Source organism: Polyodon spathula, chromosome 6 (genome assembly GCF_017654505.1).
Source record: "Polyodon spathula isolate WHYD16114869_AA chromosome 6, ASM1765450v1, whole genome shotgun sequence".
NCBI classification, from domain to species: domain Eukaryota; kingdom Metazoa; phylum Chordata; class Actinopteri; order Acipenseriformes; family Polyodontidae; genus Polyodon; species Polyodon spathula.
Genome location: NC_054539.1, coordinates 34,396,635 through 34,417,100, shown reverse-complemented (window position 1 = coordinate 34,417,100; position 20,466 = coordinate 34,396,635). Strand labels below are relative to the sequence as shown.

The window sequence follows — 20,466 nt, the reverse complement described above, 5'->3', positions numbered from 1 at the left end:
TGGATTGGGACGGATTGGGACGGATTTTAATTTTGGCCAAGTAGTAGCCCCTCTTACCGAGGTGGGCTTTAATAGGTCCTGGAACAGGTTTATAAAAAAACTCAATACAGGATGTAATCCACCTTGAAGTGGTCTGTTTGCACAGGTTTGCCCCAAGTTTGTAAGTTAAGACACAAAGAGCTGTCCTGATGCTCTTTTATTGATAGTTCTGTTAATGTAGAAATTCAGTGCTCTCCTTACATCAATTAGGTGGTATCTAGCCCCCTCTTCTGATTTAGGGGGTTTTGAGTAAAAATCATGAAAAGTTATGACCGGATTAATATGAAAACTTGTTACTACCTTAGGCAGGAATTGGAGATTTGGTCTACAGACAATCCTGCCCCTGAATGACTGAAAGTAGGTTGCATCAATGAACAGTGCTTGGCGCTCACTTACCCTACTTGCTGATGTCACTGCCATTAGAAACGCTGTTTTCCATGTCAAGAATTTTTCATTATATTCATTATTATTGCCATGGGTTCAGACGGTGGTCTCAAGTTTTTTTCAGTACCAGACCATTGAGAGATGATCGGTTTCCTTGGGGGCCTTAGATGGTTAATTAGAGCTTTTTAATTGTTTTCAGCTGTTAAACAGTTGCAGACTTCAAGTTACTTAAACAATGTTATAGCTAACTTAAAATCTGCAACTGTTAACAGCTGAAAACCATTAAACAAGTTCAATTAAGTGTCTAGTTAAGTAATTGAGAGCTCAGGTTGGAATGAAAACCAACAGACACAGTGGGTCTCCAGGACTAGGGTTGAGATGAGCCATGCTGGAAGGCACGTCTTTTGTAATTTATTTTTGGTCTTGTTTTGATTGCCAGATTGGCATTCCACCACTCCCTGCAGCGGCCACTATATCAGCCCTTGGTTAGAAACCAGGTTCAGTAGCTGTGAACCAGCCCCTCAATTTTGGTGAGTGTAGGTCCGAGGAAAGAGAACAGTGGGGTGGTGGCTTGTGAATGTATATATTTTTAGGTTGCTACTTGTTAATTAAGAGGGGTTTGTCTTAATTTTATTTTCTTGTTTTTGAGAAGTGAGATGTTCCCTTTGCTGTCTGTTCTCAAACAGGAATTTTGGTTAAAGTTGCGAGATTATGACATGGTTAACTGCATAGTTTGCAACTGACGTGACATGAAAATGACCAGGAAAATTGAACCCACTATATAACTAAATTAGGGAGGCAACGGTTATGATTTTCCCAAAGTGAAACTGACATTTGCATAAAATTCCAAACCTAACCAAAACCATGATAGTGCTGTTTCAGCACTAAGCAAGCAGCATTTTAGGGGGCTCGTTGTGTACTTTTCTGCATGTAGACGGTTCATGTTTTTATATGGTAACATAAGTCAGAAGTTATGACAATACTTGCCTGATTTAATTCTGACAGCCCTGAGGATAACTGTGGGCTGCTTCATATTTTATTCTGGGTGATCAGATGTCTAAGGCAGTTTTCATATGCAAACACTCAGCCTACATACCCTAACTTAAACTGATGAATTACTATGTGTAGACGTAATAAAAGTTCTAATGCTAAACTGACAAAGGCTAAATGCAAAACCGCTGAAAGAAAATGCATCTATGGAAATTAGTTGGCTTGTCGGATTACTTTGTTGTTGCATTCTATCGGCATATTGATTGAATTCAAGCATAAGGGCCTTACCCTAAGAGTCATATGTATATAAATATATATCCCATAATCTGTAGGTCTACTCAGACGTGATGTGCGACTGACTGCAGCGACAATGGTGGTACCTGGACAAGAATAAAAAAAAGTTTAATGTCTATTTATTAATTTTTTTCCTTTCTTCTCGTATGATGATCTCCAATCACAAAGTGAACAAGAATGTTGCTTGGTCAGGAGGAAACAAACCAATTTTTAACCCAGAGATCATTGATGTAATCCTTTTCAGTGCCAAAGCCAGTGTCCTTCCTCCAGAAAAGCCCATTCATTCTCCAAATTTCTCCTGCGTTTTAGCTTTTTGTTTTATTTTTGCTTTTAGTGTTTTAAATATCTCTTATTGTTTTGCCCCCCGAACTTTCAACTAGTAATGCATGCATGTAATTATGTAGCTGCCCTCCCCTACACTTAAGTGGGAGGTACGTTTTCCTGCTTGAGTCTTGTGTTAGATATTGGAAACGCCAACAGAGAAGGGAAGGGCTCCATTGGTACTGCTCTGTGACCAGACAAAGCCGTTCATCATCCTCCTTGAAACAGGACGAGATGATCTGAAGTTTAATGTACTGGCTACTCCATTCTCTGAGCAGGGCGCCAACCAGTTGCAGTTGTTTTAGGAGACTCCAGCCTACACTGATCAGTCGCTACCAGTGGATTTAAGGTGTTTACAGGTATAGTATCCTGTAACCCGGCCATAGTCTTGGGTACAGCAACAACCACAATAAAAGTCAATCAGCTGTATACTCTTGCAGCAGCAACCAGTCCGGATGACGTGTATGCACTAATACTGACGCTGTTGAGAAGGTTTTACCTCTACCGAGTATCAGTACCCAGACCTGGAAGTGGATGATTCCTGTAACATCATTGATGCAAGGGATAAGAAGGCCTCTAAAGGGTTTCCCTTCTGTGAGGCAGTCTGGAGGCACAACGGGATATACAGAGGAATCACCTGCATACAAGTATGCTGATGCTGGGATAAGGTTTCTTCTTCTCGCAACATGATACCCAGACTTAAATAGGTGCCAGACCCAAGTAGGTCAGTGTTTCCTGTAGCATCAAAAAACATGGATCAAGTGTTTGTCACTCCAACGTTACAAATATTAATGTTTATGTATTTAAATATCTTAAGAATTATTTGCAAATGAAGTGAAATAAATTAACAATTAATAAATAGATTGCTTGTGGGGGAAACAAGAGGAGCATGTCTGTGAGCTGGGAGTGAAAATTGTGTTTTGCTGTTTACTATAAAACCATCTTGCATAAAGGCAGAAGCTAAATAAATATGTCGCCAAGTTAACAGTTTATAGTATGCAAAGAGAATAATAATATGCAACTAAGTTGAGGAATACCAACTTATTTATGAATAGCTTCAGTATCAAAAGATAATACATTAAATACAAAGGATAATCGCAGAAAGACAATATTTAAACTAGTGATTTGGGTGTTAAAGTTCCTTCATTTCATCAATGGAGTACTTTGTCAGACACTACAAGCAGACCACGATTAGTCTAGTCTTAAACGGTGCAAAAATACCCCAAAATGCATCCTTTTAATCCCTTTAAAAAAATGTCCCAGTGGGAGTACCCTACCTCTGTGCATCGATGAGATGGGTGCCCCCTACTACCTTGTAAGTGCCACATACTTTAAAACTAATTGAAAACCCTGCTATCTGAAGAAGAATTGTACCAACTCCACATACAAGAAGTGTATTAATAACTAAAATATAAGTCACCTAAAATCAACACAAGCCTGGGGGAAAAGCTGTCGGGCAGACATCTACACCAAGCAGTATACTGGCCATGCAGCAGAGGATAGTTTACCTTGACTTACCTGGAGGCTGCATGTTAGACTTTTGACACTAAGGTCGGGGCTGTGACGAATGTTATCAGATGAAGACATCCACATTCACAACAGACCTGCAAATCAAACTGCTGTAATTGACCCTCTGAAGGGGATTTCCTGTCTGGGTTGGTCTGAAGGATCCCCTGTACCATACAAAGGAGACGAGACAGGTGATCTGATCCTGCTCAGCAGCTGGTGGAACTCCTGTCCACGGTTGTCAGCGGAATAGCCTGGAATCGAACTCCACAAGGAATGCCTTTGTCGGATGCGCCACTCGGGAGCCTTTATTCATAATATCTTACCTGGTGCAAGACACGGCATCACAAACCAGACAGCCCACTTGCCAGACTCTATAATAGCATCCTGGATCTACTCAGCACTGAGGGTATCCTAGGAGTAACAGATCTTCCAGATATGGTACAAGAGTAGACCTATTTTGCACACCAGAAGAACATCAGCTGCTATTTTAATTGCTCCACTTTTCAGACAATAGGCCAACAATAATCGAATAGTAAATTGACATGAAGCCAGTCTCGTTCTTAGTTCCTTGCTGTCCCAAGACGTTCTGGATCTTCGAGATCCTCGAAATAGAGGAAGCCGGGCCCGTGCACCTACAGTACAGTTGAGCAGCGATATGCTGAACAGAACAGGAAGATGTTTTCCACATTCCTTTGCTGTTGATTTTAGCTGCCTGAAGATTTGAAGGGCAACTACTGAGGAACTAAAGTTTATCTGAACAAATACAATCCCTACTTGTGCCAAAAAAAGGAAACCTGTAGTTTTTCAGGTCCATACAGGCAAATGGAAATTAGTTGTCTGGTGCGACCCAAAATCTCTACGTGACTTGGATTCTCTCTATTGAAATTCAATTTCATACCTCACCCACCTGGGTGTTCTACTTGCCCTCTATCAATGTTCACATTGCTGCCATCTCCAACATGCTACCTGGCTGGGAATGTTACTTAGTAGGTTCCCACCCTAGGGTGTCTAGAGACATTTGGTGGTCCCCCCCATCCCCAAAGAAACGCATCGTACCTCAGGGGAGCCTTAGCCTGTATCATTAACTGATGTTACCACGGTTCGGACCCTGGCTATAATTAAGAAAGAATTATAACCTGGAAAACTGCTTTTCTAGTGAAGATGATCTCATTAATCAGAAAACCAGACAACTGTCTCAACAGACACATTCAAATTGGATCTCATCCTGCATTGAGTTCTTTTGCAGCCTTGGAAAGAAATCTTCAGGATCCATCAACACCCACAGGGTAAGGTATGGTTACTATAGGTGCAAAACTAAAATGTGTCCAGTACAGGACATCTGCCATGCTGCTACCTGGGCTACCTCCGAGATTTTACTTGTAGTACTTATTAGTGTTTTAGTTTGAATGTGTCTTGCTTTCAGCTGACTTTTATTCTCTCCATTCTGTCTTCCTTTACGAACATCTAACCAACCACCCTCTTGTCTTAATCCTTTGGTATGGCTCACTTACAAGGTAAGAAGACAAATCTCCTGTAATATGAACTCCACACACTCGTATCCCACCCGCCATCCCCTTCTTTTCTTTACTGTCTTGTTTGAAATTTGGACAGTGATTGGTTTTGACATTTTTCATGTTTGAATATCCATTCAGACAAGTATTCAAATATTTGTTCATTTCAAAATGTTATCAAACCCATTATATGTAGCATTGTATTAGGTTGAAAAATATCCCAGGGGTAACGAAGGCTTTACTTTACAAAATAACAATATTTACTCACAAAATAACAATATTTACTCACCATTTTATTCCAATTTTATTACACGTAACTGGGATTGCATCAAGAAAGAAAAATAGTAGTTTTTTTTTTTGCAAGGTAGAGTAACGTACCTGACCTGTATCATATTACAGACAGAAATGGACCCCGGTTTGAAGCAGCACCCACAACTTCAAGTATGTAGAGGTCACGGTTTTGCAGCTAGTTTTGCTTAAGCAGCTCAATCTGGACTCTAAAATGCATTTTTGACAGCCAGAAGTAAATAAAGGACCAAGAGTGTACTGTATTCCTTCGAATTTAAGACATGCTTTTTTTAACCATTTTTTGCTGCTCAAAAATAGCCTGTGTCTTAAATTTGAGTACCTGATACTGATGCGTGTATTAAAATCGTGACTGACTGCCGAGAAAAGACAACAAAGGCGTCTGCTCAAATACACAGGCAGCAACGTGACTTGCCACTAGGATGACCAGACGTCCCAATATAAAATCGGGATCGTCCCGCTATTGGGGGCTTTGTCCCGCGTCCTGATAGAGGTGTTGTCGGGACGCCATTTTTCCTGATTTTTAGAGTAAATGTTATGTAAAAGTACAAGTTGTGCAATACAATTACCTCCATCTGCATGTACAGTTTCTTTGGGAAATGTCTTGACACGATCCTCAGCCGAAATATACTTTTGTTTCTTTTGCTTTGTCGTCCATTTTATGTCTAATGCTGAAAACAACTAGATTTTAGCAACCTAAATCAAAACAATGCAGCACTGACATTGTCCCACCTGCTACGTATAGTACAGCAGTTCACAGAAAAGCCAGTACAGATGCACTGATAGGCGGATTAAAACATTATTGTCATCTGAACAGTAAACAAGAAAGTTAAACCACTTTGGTGTATTTAAAAAAAAAAAAAAAAAAAATATATATATATATATATATATATATATATATATATATATATATATATATATATATTTCTCTAAGTTTATATTTTTGTCTAAGTGCAGTGCACACAGGAATGCGAAGCAACAAAAAAGTCTTATCTACAGAAGAAAGATACGTGGTTTGCGGCGCTTGTGTTGTGCAGGAGTTCACAAGGTTTCTTTCCTCCCCTCACCAACTGAGTGTCTCGATTTGTCACTCTTGCTGTCTGGTCACCCTAATTACTGCTGAGAAAAGACAAACTAAGCATCCTGAGGAATTTCAAGAGAAACATTTACAATTTCTGCATTTCTAACAAACTACCAGCTTGGACAGATTGGGAATACTGATCAGACCCCTGTATTTTTTCTACATGCCAAGCAATACCACAGTTCAATGCTGTTATGGTTGTTGGGTTACATGTTCCCTGAAGTCACGTTTGCTGTTACCAGGATGTGTGATGCTGTGAGTGAGTGGGTGGTATGTGTACGACAGAGACACCATCTTAAGTATTATATAGTGCAAAGCACAATAAACACACACAAATAAGCTCTGTGATAAATCTACAAGAACACTGTTTTGTATGATACAGCAGTGTAATTAAGGTTGTAAATTTGTAAATGCATATTTAGTTTCTTCCTCAATAGAGGGTGGTAAATTTGGGCTGCATCTTAAATTCGAAGGAATATGGTAGATCTAGAGGTGGTGGTGTATGTTTTTTTTTTTTATATATATATATATATATATATATATATATATATATATATATATATATATATATATATATATATAGAGAGAGAGAGAGAGAGAGATTTTGGCAGGGTGGTAAGTCATTGCAAGACAAAACACGTGAGATGTAGTTCTCATTTCTGTCAACTGTAATTTTTGGCAGACCCGAACAATTTATTTTTTTTCCTTTTGAATATTTGTGGAAAAAAAGGGTCTTAGAACTAACATTTACAGAATTTCGGTTTCTGCTAAAACTAGCAATAGTGCCCATTGATGAAGGCTCTACCGTGTTTTTGTTGACCACGACTGGAGTTATGCAGCCCAGGCCGAAGGGGAGAATTAGCATGTCCTATATTATTACCTAGTGCCCGTAATATACACTCCTCTGAAACACTGGAGTATATTAGAAAGGTGAAACCTTGAAGGAGTAGAAGTTTCAGGTTGAAGTCAGACCAGTTTCCACAAAAATAAATTAATAATAATCTGGGGGGGGGGTGGGAGAGGGAGCAAGAGGTTAAATAACAAAATGAACCAAAATAATTCAGATATACACTACATGCTGTATTGTACTGTAGGTACAATATGATGTCGTTATGGACATTTTATGAATTTACAAAAAATGTTATGGCTAATTGTGACATTAAATCTGTAAAATAAATACACACATTGTAATGTATTTCAGTGGAATAAGTTTAAAGATATTTTGGTTGGCAAAAGCACAATGCTCTAAATCTGATATTTGTGTTGCACATTTCAACAGTTTTTTTGTGAATTTAGAAATAAAGGGTTATATAACCAGTTCAGCTTCTTTTCTACAGAGGTGTTTTTTTCCAGAGGAGGATACTGTATTTGTACATTAGGAATCACTGCTAAAATGCACAAGTTGTTACCAATTTAGATTATGATGGGGGAGGGAAAGGGTGCATGAGAATAAAGTAAACGCATGGGAGGCTGCAGTCAGCAGGTTTATTCTAGGGAGCAGATGCATTCTTTAGGGACTGCACTGCCATACAGATTTAGACGTGGGGGAGGGTTTTCTCATGAGGCTGGAGGAAATAGAGAAACTGTTATTCTGGGGTTTGTGTTCTGGAGAGGGGCAGTTTGGTGAGGTGAACTTTACCATGAGGTTTCTAAAAGCAGTGAATGTGCAGGACTGTGCGGCTGTAAAAATGCTGGACACACCCATTGTTTTGACGGCTGAGATGCCTCTTGCTATGTAAGTTGTCTTGAAGGTTCTTATTTTATACTAATGAAATGGGTTAGTGTTTGTGTAGAATACAACTAATTCTAAAACAACTATTGCACTTAATCATTAAGGTCAAATTACATTTTGTTTTATTTTGTTCTTCATTAACCAAATACTTCTCAATTATAGTAGGACAGAAACTAGACACTCAAAGTGGGCTACATGTGTTTTTGGTCTTGGAGGTTATGTCTTGGACTAGCACTGTTAATCCAATTAATAGGCTAAATTGGAATTAGAAACACTACAGTTTCCGCATAGGACGTGTTTATAGACCTACGTCCTTGCCACTCTAAGTGCTTTTATGTTTGAAAGGCTAAAACATTCATGTTGAATATTTATTTGTGAAAGTATTTGGAATTCGCAACTGGAAAGTGGTTTTTCTGATTTTTTTTTGTGAATGCTCCATATGACAGGTCTTAAGTTAGACAACAACACTAATAATCTCTATCTATCTATCTCTATCATTTTGCTTCTCATCAACTTGAATCTACAATTAATTTAATGAGTCTTCCCCTCCTTTCTCAAATGCATAAACCGGCTACATTGAAATAGTTAGGTTATTACCATAACCCTGGTTCCCTGAAAAGAATGACAACCATTACCAAATAGGAAGAGCCCTCTCTGACCGTCATTCACTGAGCATTTATAAAAAAGCTGCCCTATCAGGGCCCTGCAGTGAGGAGGAAATCCCTCCCACCTCCTGCTGAAGAGGGTCGTCTTCACAGTAGCATATCGCCATTTTCTTTCGAAGTCGGAGGTCAGCTGGGGACACAACCTCAAAGGGTAATGATTATCATTCTCTTTTCAGGGAACCAGGGTTATGGCAATAAATTAACATTACCTTTCAATGAAATGACAACCATTACCGAATGGGAAGCTGTCGTGGCTCCAGATTACCGACAGTACAGCCTCATGACGCCTAAGGGCTTGCCATCTGCAACACCCTAGAGCCCAGAAAGGGCCTTGCTCGATTTGCAACATCAAGGCGGTAAAAACGTGCAAATGTCTGACTACCTGTCCATGTAGCAGCATTGCAAAGTTTTGTCCAAGGAGACGCCATGAAGGAATGCCCACGAAGTTGCTTGGCACCTGGTGGAATGGGCCATAATGTCCCCCGGCAAGGGGGAGTCCGTCTGTTCATATGCCAAGCGTATAGCTTCTGCCACCCAGTGTGCTAGACGTTGTTTCGATAGGGCTTGAGCGGGACCCATAGCAGACACAGCTGGTTGGACGGTCTCCAGGACGCCGTCCTATCCAGGTAACATCGCAGAGCGTGGACCGGGCAAAGCATGTGCTGTCTATGGTCCTCCTCTGACTCGTTCGGGGGGAGGTCTGAAAGTTTCCAAAACCACTGGTTGGTTAATATGGAATGAGGATACCACCTTTGGCAAAAAGGCTGGATTTGTTATTAATGTTACCTGTGAGTCATTTCCAGCGAAAGCCATACATGCGTCATTGATGGACAGCGCATGAAGCTCACCTACTGTTCTGGCAGACATTAATGGCTATTAAAAATGCCACCTTCAATGAAACAGGGCGCAGCTCTGCTGACACCATGGGCTCAAAAGGGGGACCCATGAGGACCCACAGTACCAGTTCCAGATGCCACTTGGACCATGCTTTTCATGGGAGGACGAAGCCTCCGAGTTCCCTTTTAAGAAATTGCACTGCCAGGAAGTGTGCCCCTGGGGACACAGTCAATTTTGTCGTGACACACTGCTATTGATGCCAGGTATACCTTCAGAGTTGACACAGATGTATACTGGGATCTAGTGCTCGGCGCCATAGCAGACTGTAGTGTCTCTATCACTTCATCTGGAAAACCTCCTCTGGATAGACGGCTCCGTTCAACGACCAGACCCAGAGTTGGAGCTGGGCCGGGTTTGAGTGCCATAATAGCCCCTTAGCTTCGCTCAGGAGGTCCTTGTGTAGCGGGAGCTGCCACGGTTGACCCAACAACTTGGAGAAAACCTAGAGGTGTGACTTCCAATTACTGAATCCTGTCTTTCGACAGTGAGGCAGGCATGCTCTGAGTTCAGTTTGATCCCCAGGACAGCTCGTCTGAGCTTGGGGGAGCTTATGTGGGGCCGGGGATGGTGAGCGGAAGTGGGGAAGCTGGGGCTTCCCGGTGGTAAGAGTCAGTCTACCCTGTGATTTCAAGAGGGTCTCCAGCATGGCCTGCTGAGCCCTCACTGTCTCTGCCAGCTCCTGGAAACGCCGCTCAGCCGAGCTATGGCACTTTTGTGGTGACCCGAACGGAGAGCGCCTGCGTCTCCGTGGTGAAGGGGAGCGGCTACCTCCTGGGGAACGTTCCCTTGAGCGGTGTCTTTTGGGCGGCGACCATCTCTCCTCTATGGATGGATGCCTGTGCGTCTGCACTGGTGGCAGAGAGGGTGAAAGTGATCCAGGAATGTGAGGGAGGTCCTTGGTCACCATGGCAGACGGGGTTCTTGAGGACCTTTGGGTGGGGCCCTGAACCATTGATCTCCTTCTCTCCTGCTCTGGGGAGAGAGCTGCCCTCCTACTCCTAGTTCTTGAACTTGTGGTGGGGAGAGCAGTCCAGTTTGCCCGCCAGTGCCCTGGCTGCGTGTTCTGGTCCAAGGCCGGGGGAGCTTTGCCACGCACTGGTGGAAACCAGCGGAGGACCCAGTGAAGCGTAGTGACGTGGAGTGGGACGTCTGTGCAGAGTGATGTTAACTGGCGCCGATTAAATTGCCGTCGTTGCCCAGAGAGCGTGGACGAAGCCAGGCTGATAAGCGCTGAGGTATATCAGCTTCGATGTTGAACACGCGGTCAGAGCTGAGATCAGTGACGACGATGTTCCCACCGGTGCAGAGTCAATCGGTATGTTTCAAGCCGGTGCCGGGTTGGTGTAGCCAAGTCAGTCGGTGCCCAGGGCAAGCGCGGCTGCGCTAGGAAAGCCCGAGGCTTGAGAGGGGCGACTAGGCTTGAGCTGGAGGGTCACTGAGGCCAAGTAAATCGGCGTAGAATGTGAGCCCGCGGGGTCACCCTACAGCTCCACAATAGCTCGCAAAACAATAATTAATTATGTGAGGTAGTAGAGAAGAGACTAATGGCTGCTTGCCAATCACCAAGGGGTCTTAACTAGCTCTAATCAGTAAACGGATGTGAGACTAAGGCCAGAGCAATCCTCAAAAACACTTGTGTGTCTTACCTTGTATTTTCAAGAACCAACAAATCTATCAGACTAGTGCAACACCATTATCAGGGCTAGCAAAATCACTAGCCCGACGTTCCGGGACAACCAAAAAAATCTGTCGGACAACATGTTTATTGGGTATCCGAGCAATTCCAGGCAATCCCGATTATCTGTGCTTTAATCAAACGGTGGTTTCACAATCGAGATTCCGCTCACAGATCATCCTGGTAAAACTCGTTTAGAGGGATCAATGTTTTTCATTGGTAATGCTTGAGTGATTTCCGGAGTGACGTACACGTACATTGCTTTTGACCAAATCCCACGAGGATTGCCTCGTGTAACACCCTTGACAACTCAAGCACTCTGGTGTCTGTCACATGACTGTCTTCTCCAGTAAAACGAAGGGTAAAACAGATACAGCCAAAGTATATACTTTTATATTAAAGACTATCCTTTTTTTAATCAGTTAGACTGGAATTACAAGCTACTGTACTCTGCTCACCAAGATTCACATTTTGTTATCTTGTTACCTTTATTAAATCGTTAACGTTGTTATTTCCCAACCCAGGAAAATAAATAAATAATAAATCAAATGCAATAGTTGTCATCACTGACTCAGATTTAACACGTAGCATGTTGACATCACTTTTTTTCATTTCTTTAATGTGATTAATAAAATGTACCGGTAATTTTATTTTAAATGTATGGTGCTTGCTTGTAACTTGCAGTATTGAGTGCAGCAACAGTCTCGGGTTCAAACCGTCAGCCGAATGTAGATACACGATTTACATCCTTGCTATATGGTCTTCATTATACGATTTAAATAAATAAATAAATCAAGCTGCTGCTGATGTTGGCTTGTACAGGTCTACGCAACTGGCACGCCAAAGCAATATTTATTTTATTTTTTTTAAATAAGGAACCAAGGTTTCAATTAACATTTGTAACTGAAACAAAACTTAAACTTTGCGCTTTTTCTGGGGGGGGGGGGGGTTGTTGTACTGTGTTCTTCAACGAATGTGATATAGCCAGAATGCTGGATCCAGCATGCCACAAATAGGTACTGTACTTGTAATTCTACTTTTATTCGCAATCTCAGCACTATTGTTATTTATTAGTGCTAGTAGTGACCAAATACTGTAATAAAGAAAATCAAAGAATAAAAACATTACTAGTATTAATTTAGCTGATGCCTTTCTCCAAGGTGACTTCCTTAACTTATTCCAGCAGCTTATACTGTCCTTTTACTATAGCAAACAAAAGGCTATTAAAAGGGTTGTTATAGCGACAGTGTACTGTATTTAGTATTTGACTTACATGCTTAATACACGACACTTGCACATTTTAATATATAGTGTGTGCACATTTGTTTCATTTTTGTTATTTTTCACCACCCATAGTGTTCAACATTTAACAGAGGGTATAAAGAAGTTCCAATATCATCCCTTACAAAAAAGTTACATACTGTGCCAGAATTGTCTGGTTTTAGTATGCTATTGGTACCATTCTGTCCTGTTTTGGCACAAGTATACTTGCAATATACAACTTTGCATAATCTTTTTGTAAATAATGCAGTGTAGTTCTCAAATATTGGACATTCAAATATTATCTATCTTCTCTTTTGCTTACCTGCATTGTCTCCAGATTCTGACAAATACTTTTAGAAAACCAGGAGCAACTCCTGCTCTGGATGAAAAGGCTAAAATGCTATGCGGCTGTCTGCCTGTGTGGATAACTATCAAAAAACTAACTAAAACACAAGTCTGGGAAAAACAATGGAAATCAGGAAAGGTATGGAATTTTGATGGTGAAAGTGTGTGAACCGTTAGATACTGTACCTATATTGAGTACAGTGTACTTTGTACAAATCCAGTCCATAGGTCAATTATGGGCCACTTGACATTTTTTTGACATTCTTGACAACCAAATGTCGACGATGAACTCCCCAAAGGCCCTGATTATTGTAGATTACTTTGCAGTCACCTGCACTCAATAAATCGTAAAGTAATTATGGAAAAAAATTAAGACTAACATTGAGTGGACGCTTCATCTGGTTCCATTATGACAGTGGAAAACAAAGTAACGTTTTACTTTTCTCATATCCAGTCTCACAGTAAGATGTCCCGATGGATACCCAGATACACTATCGAATTATCAAACTTTATGATTTGTTTGGTGTGTTCAGCGCAAAAATGCCATTCACAGTCTTTCCAGGACTCATTGGTATCACTCAGCAAGTTGGGACTGACTTGGGAGAGGCTACACAAGCAACAACGCTCTGAGAAGGATTGTTATTATTTTGTATTATGAATATTGTTTTAATAGTGTTTTATTATTAGGGTTAGGGATGGGAATTTCGAATGGTTTCCTCTGCCTACACAGGGTGCAACATTTTAGTGTATTCGATTACCCAAACTCTGGTTCCTTACGCTCCCAAGAATAAAAGGCAATTGGGTTTGTACAAATAGACAGCATAACAATGTAAGCTGGTAAAGTTTAGCCAGATTCACAAAGTGTACAAACAAGTCCAAGACGAGATTTCTTCTTTAGTACTCTCTATTCCTTTTTCCTTTTGTGTACTGAATTAAAATACAGAAAATGAGCAGCAATGTCACAGCGCATAGCTCTTCCAATTAAAGCAAAAGTAACATAATATTGCACAAACCAACAAGTAATAATTTTTTTGTAGTGTATTCAGAATAAATGTAACGATGGGTGTATTTCCACTCCAAGATATCTAAAATGCTTAACCACCAGTATGTTTGCAGGTAAAGTCAAATCTATCATTCCTACATTTTAAAGGTAGCAAAGCCGATTTAGACCAGTTAATCTTATATCCTGATTGTGCGCTAAAATCATTGAAAAGAGAAAGTAAGGCAGGGAGTGATTGGGGAATAACAGTATATCAGCATAAAGTGAAATGTGACGTTGTGTGTTTTTAATGCTAATAGGAACAAAATCAGTAGATTGACGGAGTGCTTGTGCAAGGGACTCCAGTGATATGGCAAACAGGAGCGGAGAAAGGACACCCCTGTCGTGCTCCTAGAGATAGAACACTGGGGAACATTTGGTACCTGAGCACCATCGCTGAGGGGTTCGCATATAAAATTTTAATCATTTTAATGAACTCATTCTCCAGTCTCATATGCTCCAATACCTACTAGAGACATTCTCATTCTACATGGTCGAAAGCCGCCTCAGCATCTAAAGAGAGAACTGCGCATGAAGTTTTGGTATTCATGGCAGCATTGATAATATGCAGGAGATGGCGAACATTTATCCGTAGCCAATCTGGTTCTAAGAAATCCTGTTTGGTCATGTTGAATTAATTTAATCATATAACCTTCCAGTCTATGTGCGAGCTCCTTGGCATACAGTTTAACATCAGAATTGATCAAGGACAAGGGAGGATAACTAACACAAAGAGAAGGGTCCTTATCTTTCTTCAGTAATAATGAAATAGCTGTGTTAACAACTCTGCTAAAGTAAGATGGACAGTTGTTGCTCAGAATTTTGTTATAAAATTTGTTAATTTTTAAAATTGTAAAAGATTTTAATTTTAAAATGTTTTACAATTTTCAATGTTATCGAAAAAATATTGTATATATGAAAAATGTTGCGAGAATCTCTTGCACATTAGTCATGGGTGAAATAAATGTATTTTTGTAGGATGGTACAGAGGGTAAAAGAGAGCCATGAAGTTCGCTATCCCAAGAATTTGGCGGGAACCCACTGACCACTCAAACAACCGCTAGGAAGACGTTGTAGATCCAGATGACAATTTCAGAGGTGGAGCTGAGGAGAGAAACCCATACTACCCCAACCAAAAAGACCTAAACGACTTGATTAGAGATCTTGGTCTCACCAAGTCCAATGCCGAGCTTTTGACGTTTAGGCTCAAGCAGTGGAACTTGTTGGATGAAAGTGTGCAAGTCGCAGATCAGAGGAATCATCACCAACCTTTTTCCAGCTTCTTCACCCGTCAAGATGGGCTCTGTTTCTGCCACAATGTGACCAGTCTGTTCGAGGCAATCGGAATCGCCTGTAACCAGAATGAGTGGCGCCTCTTCATTGACAGCTCATCCAAGAGCCTCAAAGCCGTGCTGCTCCATAATGGTAACAAGAACCCGTCTCTTCCCCTGGCTCACTCGGTGCACCTCAAAGAGGATTACAACAGCATCAAGACCTTGCTGGACCCCTTGAAGTATGATGAGTACGGCTGGGAGGTCATAGGAGACTTCAAAATGGTGGCATTCCTGATGGGTCTCCAAGGCGGTTTTACCAAGTTTCCCTGCTATCTTTGCCTTTGGGACAGCAGGGACACCAAGGCGCACTACCACAGGCGGGACTGGCCACAGCGGACCGAGTTCTCTGTGGGGAGGAACAACGTCAAGTGGGAGCCACTGGTGGACCCCCGGAAGGTGCTGATGCCACCACTGCACATCAGATTGGGCCTTATGAAACAATTTGTCAGAGCTCTAGATAAGGAGTCGGCAGCCTTCAGGTACCTTCAAGACTTCTTCCCTAAGCTGTCTGAGGCAAAGGTCAAAGCCGGTGTCTTCATCGGACCACAGATGAAGATGATCCTGGAGTGCAATGAATTCTCCAAGAAGCTCACTAGTAAGGAGAAAGCGGCTTGGAACAGCTTTGTCGCAGTGGTTCGGGGCTTCCTGGGCAATCACAAGGCCAAAAACTATGTGGAGCTGGTTGAGACTCTGGTGAAGAACTATGGCACAATGGGCTGTAGGATGTCCCTCAAAGTCCATATCCTTGATGCTCATCTTGATAAATTCAAGGAGAACATGGGAGCGTACTCGGAGGAGCAAGGCGAGCGCTTCCACCAGGATATACTGGACTTTGAACGCCACTATCAAGGACAGTATAACAAGAACATGATGGGAGTCTACATTTGGGGGCTGATTCGTGAAAGTGATTTACAGTATAATTGTAAATCTCAAAAAAACTACTCACTTGTAAATCTTTTGTAGTCATTTTTGGATTACTTTAGTATAAATACATGTTAATTTGGATTCATATGTTGTTTTTTTCTGACTTTGTGAACAAAAAGACACAAATTCATCTGTTTTCTCATTGGAAATAGGTAAATTTCAAAATATCACTGTCCTGGTCACAAAAAAAAAAAAAAAAAAATATCCCATTAACTACCCCCTCCCCCAACACATATCTAACATTAGAGACTAAATAAAATGAAAAGCAAAACAAGTGTCAACTTATGAAAGTCCTTTTCTATATTAGCCGAGTAACAGCACTCTATGGGTCCTGGGCATGGCTGTCATCCATTTGGATTGGGTCTTACTGCAGCAATCTCAGCTCCTCCGGGCCGTGGGGAAGATAGGCAAGCCAGGAATGACTCCACTTCAGAAGGGGACTTGAAGGACCACTTTTTAGCACCACACGAGACCTTAAGCACCGCAGGATAGATGAAGTTATCAATGCCTTCTCAACGGAGCCTGGCTCTGAGCCCTGAAAAAGCCTTGTTTGGAAGCTGTTTATTGGCAGTAATCCGAGAGGAAACTGAGGCGATGACCATCAACGTCTATCGGTTGTGCTTTACGAAATCCCTGTAGTATGTACAGTGTACAGTGGAGAAGTTTGAAAATCAGGACGTGAGGCCTAGCTGATCCAGGTGGGGTGCCACTGTAAATTCGATGAGCCCTGTCTATCTATCTCAATAAGACCCGAGTGGGAATCCATTGAGCGAGCATTTTCTGAAGGTAGCGCAAGGGATCGTTGCCTTCCCGACCCTCAGTTGGGTTGACTAGTCGTATATTGCAGAGGCGTGACCTGTCCTCTAGGTCATTCAACTTGTGTTGCAATTTAGCAATTGCATTGCTGGTGAATCGAGTGCAAGAACAGGCTCCAGAAGCAGTTGGTGACATCTAGTGTCGAAAATTATGTCATGTCAGTAAGAATGGTGTATGGATTAGCTAGGATTGGTGTGACTCTAGGAATAGTGGAATTAAGCCGCTGATAGTCAATAGTGAGTCTCCATGTAATATGTGGTTTAGGCACAGGCCAGATCGGAGAGTTTGTAGTAGAATTACACCGTACCCTGAAAAACCTACTGTTGTACTATTGCAGCTGCTGCTTTTTCTGCTTCTGATTTATGCGGTATTGTTTTTGTGGGGGATGAGGCTGTCCATCGACAGTAATAGCAATTAGTTTAACATGGCCGCAGTCATTCTTGTGTGTGGCTCATATGTTTACATATTGTAAACACAGGGTACGCAGTGGTCTGGGCTCAATGTGTGATGTGATATATGCATTATTTACAGCTAAAATGCTTGCACGCCTCTGCTGGGGTAGCCGCCATCTCTCCTATTAGGCTTCCTTCTGTGTCGGATGTGATGACACAGTTTACAGTGTCGATTTTATTATGACAAATTTGGGCATGATGTCCATTCCTAAAACTTCCTTCCTGGGTATGTAATGCCTATAGGAGAAGTACTGTGGTTGCTTGGCCTTTCATAATAGACAGAGGAGGAGTTTTAAATGCGATCAGACGATCATTTCCTATACCTGTAACGTAGAGTGTTGTCATGGTTATTGGAACTTGGATATGTATAGTTGTAATGGGTTCTCCGGTGTCTACTAGCAATTTACATTTGATATTATTAATACATGCTTTTATATAAATCTGATTGCCTTCAATACAGATATCAGTATGAAAGATGGAGGCTGTGTATCCCTAGCATTAGGCCCACGGACTTTGCACTGGAGGAGCGGAAGGTGGAGAACCTCGTGGGCTCTTTGCTGTATCCTGTAGCATTTGTTTAACTTCGCCATAGTCGCCCCTTGTTTGAGGTTCCTTATGTTTCCCTTCCTGTTGAAATGGTCTCTGCACTTCAGCGCCACCCTCTTACTCCAGCATTTTTACTTTATGTCCTTTTCTTTCACAGTTACCGCAAATTAAAATCAGTTTTCAGTTCTCTGTTTTTCTTTGTACTTTTTGTCTCTGCCTTCTCCTTTCCAGTGACTCACTATAGCTATTTTGCACTTGCCTGTCTTTCAAAACGCTTTTAGTTTGCACTCTATTCCTTCTCCCCATTTCATGATTTCCAAATACGAGCAATCTGACCATCCACCGTACATAGAAATAGAAATAAACATTGCCGTACATAGAAATAGAAATAAACATTGCTAAGGGAGCTAAAACCAATTCCAAAATGTTTTTCCAATATTACAACAGCAAGAGAACATTCGGGCTGCTTCTATTGTGGTTTTTAAGTTACTGAGTGCCTCATCAATTTGTTTCTTTATATTATTTGTTTCCAATATGTCTCCGGCTATAAAAGTGGCTTTCAGTTTATGTTGCACCTGTTGAGGTAGGACAGACATTAAGATTTGCCATACGTCTTGTCCTTCTAATCGATATGATGGTATGTGCTTCTAATTTACGCCACCAAGTGTCTAATAAACCATATTCCTGGAATTCGCCCAGCATTTTAATGTGGTCCTGTACTTCATCGACTTCCAGAGGTTCACTGTCAATGATAGTTTGGAAATGGGGTTTGTTACCACGTGAGACCACTACTTGTCTATCACATAATACAGCTACCGGTGCTTCATTTCTGTATTTATCCTGTTGATATTACCATTCTTCCTCTGCTAATCTAGCCCAATCTGCTTCATCAGAGTCATTGTCATCAGTACCCTCGTCACTGTCTCTCTTCATTTGTACTAGGTGGATATACTGATGTAACAGCAATTCCTTGTGTAATTTTTGGTTTTATTTTATTCCACAATGTGTCACTGTCTACCTGTATTTTGGAAGTTTTAAATTTAATTCCATCTATTTCTATTTTTAGATCCTGACACTTTATATTTGTCTCTCTGCCTTTTTCAGTGACCGCCAATTGAGAGATAATTTTGGTATTTTCTTTCTTTATGCCAACTAATAGGCTGTTTAATGCATTGGCAATATTCTGTTTTTGTCATTTGATTTTTCTGCCGGTTACTTGACACCATGTAACCAGTTCCCGTTCAGTTTTACACTCAAACAGATTAATTCCTTTCTCTTTTGTTTTCTATTAGTAATTTATTTTTATTAACACTTCATCATAATACTGTGGTAAATTGGCCATTTTTTTTTTAACTCTGTACCATGTATAGCAGGGGTCTCCAACCCTGGTCTTGGAGAGTGACTGTGGCTACTGGTTTTCATTTCAACCAGTCTCTGTTACTTGAACCAATTATTGGCTTAATTAGTAAAGATTAACAGATGTTCCAGATCTTTTGCCATAATGATGTGAAGACACCTATAAAACTGCTGGATAGGGGCTCTCCAGGACCAGGGTTGGAGACCCCTGATGTATAGGGTAGACTTAATTTGTTTCAATTCACTGGTCTGGACTTCTCGATACCGGGACTACAAGTTTACCTAGTCTGCCTCAGCACGTCTTATATGCCATCATTTTATATTTACAGTTTTTTCTGCCTCGGTGGGTCTTGCGGTCGAGATAAAACTTTAACTAGTCTGCCTCAGTGGGACTTGCATACCAGGATTTCGACTACGTAACTCAATCGGCCTGAGAGGGACTTACTGTTGAGATTTTAGAATTCACCTGATATGCCTCAGCAGGCACTTATAAATCAGGATTTACAGATTTGTCAATTATTTCTCCCTCAGGGTTCAGTTTTAATATTTATTTTTGTCCGTAAATTCCTGGAAATCCCTGTCACTTAGAAAAACACTTTGATTTTCTTTTTCTAGTCTGGGATTCCTCGCTGGGAATTCTATCACTTTGGGCACACGTGACCCTTGTATCTTTATTTTATACTTTCCCTTTTCAATATTAAGTGTGATTATTCAAAGATTGACTCGCCCAGTCAGGACGATGATAAAGGTGACGAAGATGAGTCTCTGGAACCACGCATTGTGAAACATTGTTTCAGGAATCCCAGGTTTCGGCACCAAAAACTGTAGGGAGAATTAATCAAAAAATTATTTTTACCTTTATAAAAGAAATACTCACTCTTAATACAGTCGTATAAACATTGTATACAATCAAGCAAAGACGCGCAGGTCACAGCTTGAACCAATGTATTCGCTTGTATCGCAACACATACGTTATGTTGAGTCAAT

At 41.1% G+C, this 20,466-nt stretch overlaps 1 protein-coding gene across 1 annotated transcript in view; it reads left to right on the top strand.

The window, feature by feature from the left end:
• Positions 1 to 8,047: 8,047 nt before the first annotated feature.
• LOC121317140 (protein enabled homolog) overlaps positions 8,048 to 20,466 on the top strand; it is a 178,382-nt gene continuing 165,963 nt past the window's right edge. Inside the window, 1 exon segment of the mRNA XM_041252777.1 lies at positions 8,048 to 8,170. Within this exon segment, the coding sequence (XP_041108711.1) occupies positions 8,076 to 8,170 (95 nt within the window). The 5' untranslated portion in view covers positions 8,048 to 8,075.